The following is a 2,681-nucleotide window of genomic DNA, read 5'->3' as shown; positions in this document are numbered from 1 at the left end:
AGTTGAGAAACAAACTAAAATCCTAACCAAAACAACCCAGAAAAATATGAAAATTTACAGAGACGAACTAGACACACAAGGAGTCCAGTACACAAAATTTGGGAATTTTTGGAGTTCGTTTACTATGAGAATAAAATATGTGAAAACAGAGGACAGAAGGAGAAACGAAACTGAGACAGATTTGAGATTGGTTGATATCAAGATGAAGAAACTAGCTAGGAAGGAAGTATCCACCTCCAACAATCACACACAACACACTTTGTCCAATTTACTACCAATTAACTTAGTTGAAGACGCTCAGATTGGCTCGGTACGCTTGAACACAACCTATTACTCTTTCTTACTTTGCACGCTAGGCAGGAAGTGCTCTAAACCTAGACTATTCCCAAGCAATGCAACCTAAAGGTACGTTTATTAGATTAAACATGCAGAGATAATTAAGTTTGAAAAGAATTTGAGCAATCACTAGGCATCGCAAATAACTTAGAGCCTTGCTAAGCCTAGGGTTTTGTTTACTTGCTAGTGAAAACTACCAATTACTTCTCTAGACAATTTGAGGAATCCAACTATTGATCCAGGCATCAAACAATCAAAGTATTAGAACCCTAGCATGCATACTAAGAGCATCTCCAATGGTTTTGTCTTTTGGCTTTGGTCAAATTTGAATTTGACATATGACATGGCAAAATTGACATGCTAACATTTTGACTAATTTTAGCTCCAATGGAGATGTCAAATTTGAATATTATTTTAATATATATAATTCTATTTGTGTTGCTTAACCAATTGCAGAAACGCATCAGCACGGTTGCTTTGTTACATGTTTGGTCTGCAAGTCTGTAGGTGCTGCTGCTGCAATGGGATTGAAATTACATGAGAGTGATTCAGCTCAGAAACATCTTTATCATCTTATCAACAACAACATTCATCAAGTATACAACACAAGAGATACGTAGACCACTCTACAAATAAATCATCTAACATGAAGTTAAACATGGAAAAGGAACGCAACTTAAAGAGAAACCAATTATAGAATTTTATGACAACAACAAATCATACTTGCATCAATCCAGAGAATACGAACATGTGGAGCCGAGCTCAATTGGAGGTGGCCAAAATATCTGGGAACCGCTTGGGGAAGATCCCAACTTCTGAATGCTATGGTCCTCTAAGTAGAACATGAAACTCTCTGGTCTAGTTACTTCTCTAAGAGCAAGATTAACATTGTTTTCATCTGAGAAGTAAATGCAATTCCCTTTGCACCCAGCCAATTCTTGGGCCAAACAGAGAAACAACAATCCATAGCCAAGAAAAACGCTCGATCACCCAAGCACTTCACTTCAACCCATCTGCCCAACTCTCCATTCAACAGTTCCAACTTGCAAGCCTTAAAATCAACTACCTTGAGTTCACCAAACTGATATCTTTGGTGTCTTCCACGACGCCAACGGACAAATAAAGAAAAATCTAACTCAACACCAGCCCCTTCTTGCTTATTTTGTTCTTGATCAAAATACATATCGACCACATAAAGCTCTCCACAAGACTCTACCAAATGCTTCCTCCCACCAAAACCAATCACTTTTGATGAAATCTTCACCATCACTTCTGAAGACACATCAATCTTAAAAACATAACTCAAGCTATCCACCACATATGGCTGACCCTTATAGACAATAACATCATCAAAAACAAAACCTCCATTACTAAACCATGTGAGTTTCTCATCTCCACTTTTAGCAAAACCCAAATTTCCCTTATCAGAGATAACCAGAATAGCACAATCAACAATCTCAGCAGGCATTAAAATTACTTTCTTTAAACCACAAACAGAACTAGAGCCAAGGATGTATCTCAGAAAATACGAATTCCCTAATTCGATTTAAACTCCAACAAATTGAAACATTCAGGAGACGACGACGAGCCGTTTGTGTACCTGATTCGCCTGGAGGTGATCTGATTCTGAAGAAGCATTTTGTCGCACTCTTCAACCTTGACCAACCAACCTCCAGACGACGGTGGTGCCAGTGATGACGTGAAGGGGCTCTGTAGGAGGTAGACGGTGTTTTGGGAGAGGAAGGAGGTGGGTCCATCGGAGAATGGGAGAGGGAATTTCGGAGGAAGTGAAGGGTGGAAGCGAGGCACAAGAATGCCATGAATGACAAACGCTGCGGAATTGGAGAGACTGGATGCGCAGTTCGAGCTTTTCTCCGATCAGTGGCCAGAGCTCGACTGGAAGATCGGACCAGTCGACTGTGATATCCATTGTTGACGTGGCCTCGTGACTTGGGAGGTATCCATTTGATCCATGTTCTTGATATTCAAGAAGAGAGAAGAAATTTGAAGAGAGGAAAAGTATTTCTTTCTCTGAGATTTTGAAGTTCTGGGTGAGATGAAGGAAGAAAGACGCGAGAAGGAAAGAGAGAGACCACTGAGAAACAATAAAAAAATAAAAGACAGAAATAGGGGAAGCTGTCATTTTTGACAGAGGAGAGGTGGATGTCAAATCCACGTGTAAAAAACACATCTGTTGGAGAATGGTTTGGTCGGTCAAAAATACCCGTTGGGTGTCCAGATGGCAAAAGACCCATCTGTTGGAGATGGTCTAAGTAGGCCTCCAAAGCATACAAACATAGAATTCATCAATGAGAAATACGGTAAACAAAACCTCAACTTTATTA

The 2,681-nt window shown here is 39.8% G+C and overlaps 1 protein-coding gene across 1 annotated transcript; it reads right to left on the bottom strand.

The window, feature by feature from the left end:
* Positions 1–1,198: 1,198 nt before the first annotated feature.
* LOC112199323 (F-box protein SKIP23) lies at positions 1,199–2,266 on the bottom strand. The gene is made up of 2 exons (XM_024340354.1): positions 1,993–2,266; positions 1,199–1,872 (listed from the first exon to the last, which is right to left on the bottom strand). The coding sequence occupies exons 1-2, from the start codon at positions 2,264–2,266 to the stop codon at positions 1,199–1,201; spliced, it is 948 nt and encodes a 315-aa protein (XP_024196122.1).
* Positions 2,267–2,681: the final 415 nt, after the last annotated feature.

This window comes from Rosa chinensis, chromosome 4 (genome assembly GCF_002994745.2).
Source record: "Rosa chinensis cultivar Old Blush chromosome 4, RchiOBHm-V2, whole genome shotgun sequence".
Lineage (NCBI taxonomy): Eukaryota > Viridiplantae > Streptophyta > Magnoliopsida > Rosales > Rosaceae > Rosa > Rosa chinensis.
Note: the sequence above shows the minus strand (reverse complement) of the source record. Positions and strands in the feature narration are given on the sequence as shown.

Coding starts and splice junctions, on each gene's coding strand:
- LOC112199323 (XM_024340354.1), bottom strand. CDS start 2,266: ATGGATATCACAGTCGACTGGTCCGATCTTCCAGTCGAGCTCTGGCCA. Junction 1,873..1,992: donor CTGGAGGTTGGTTGGTCAAG/GTTGAAGAGTGC, acceptor AAATCGAATTAG/GGAATTCGTATTTTCTGAGA.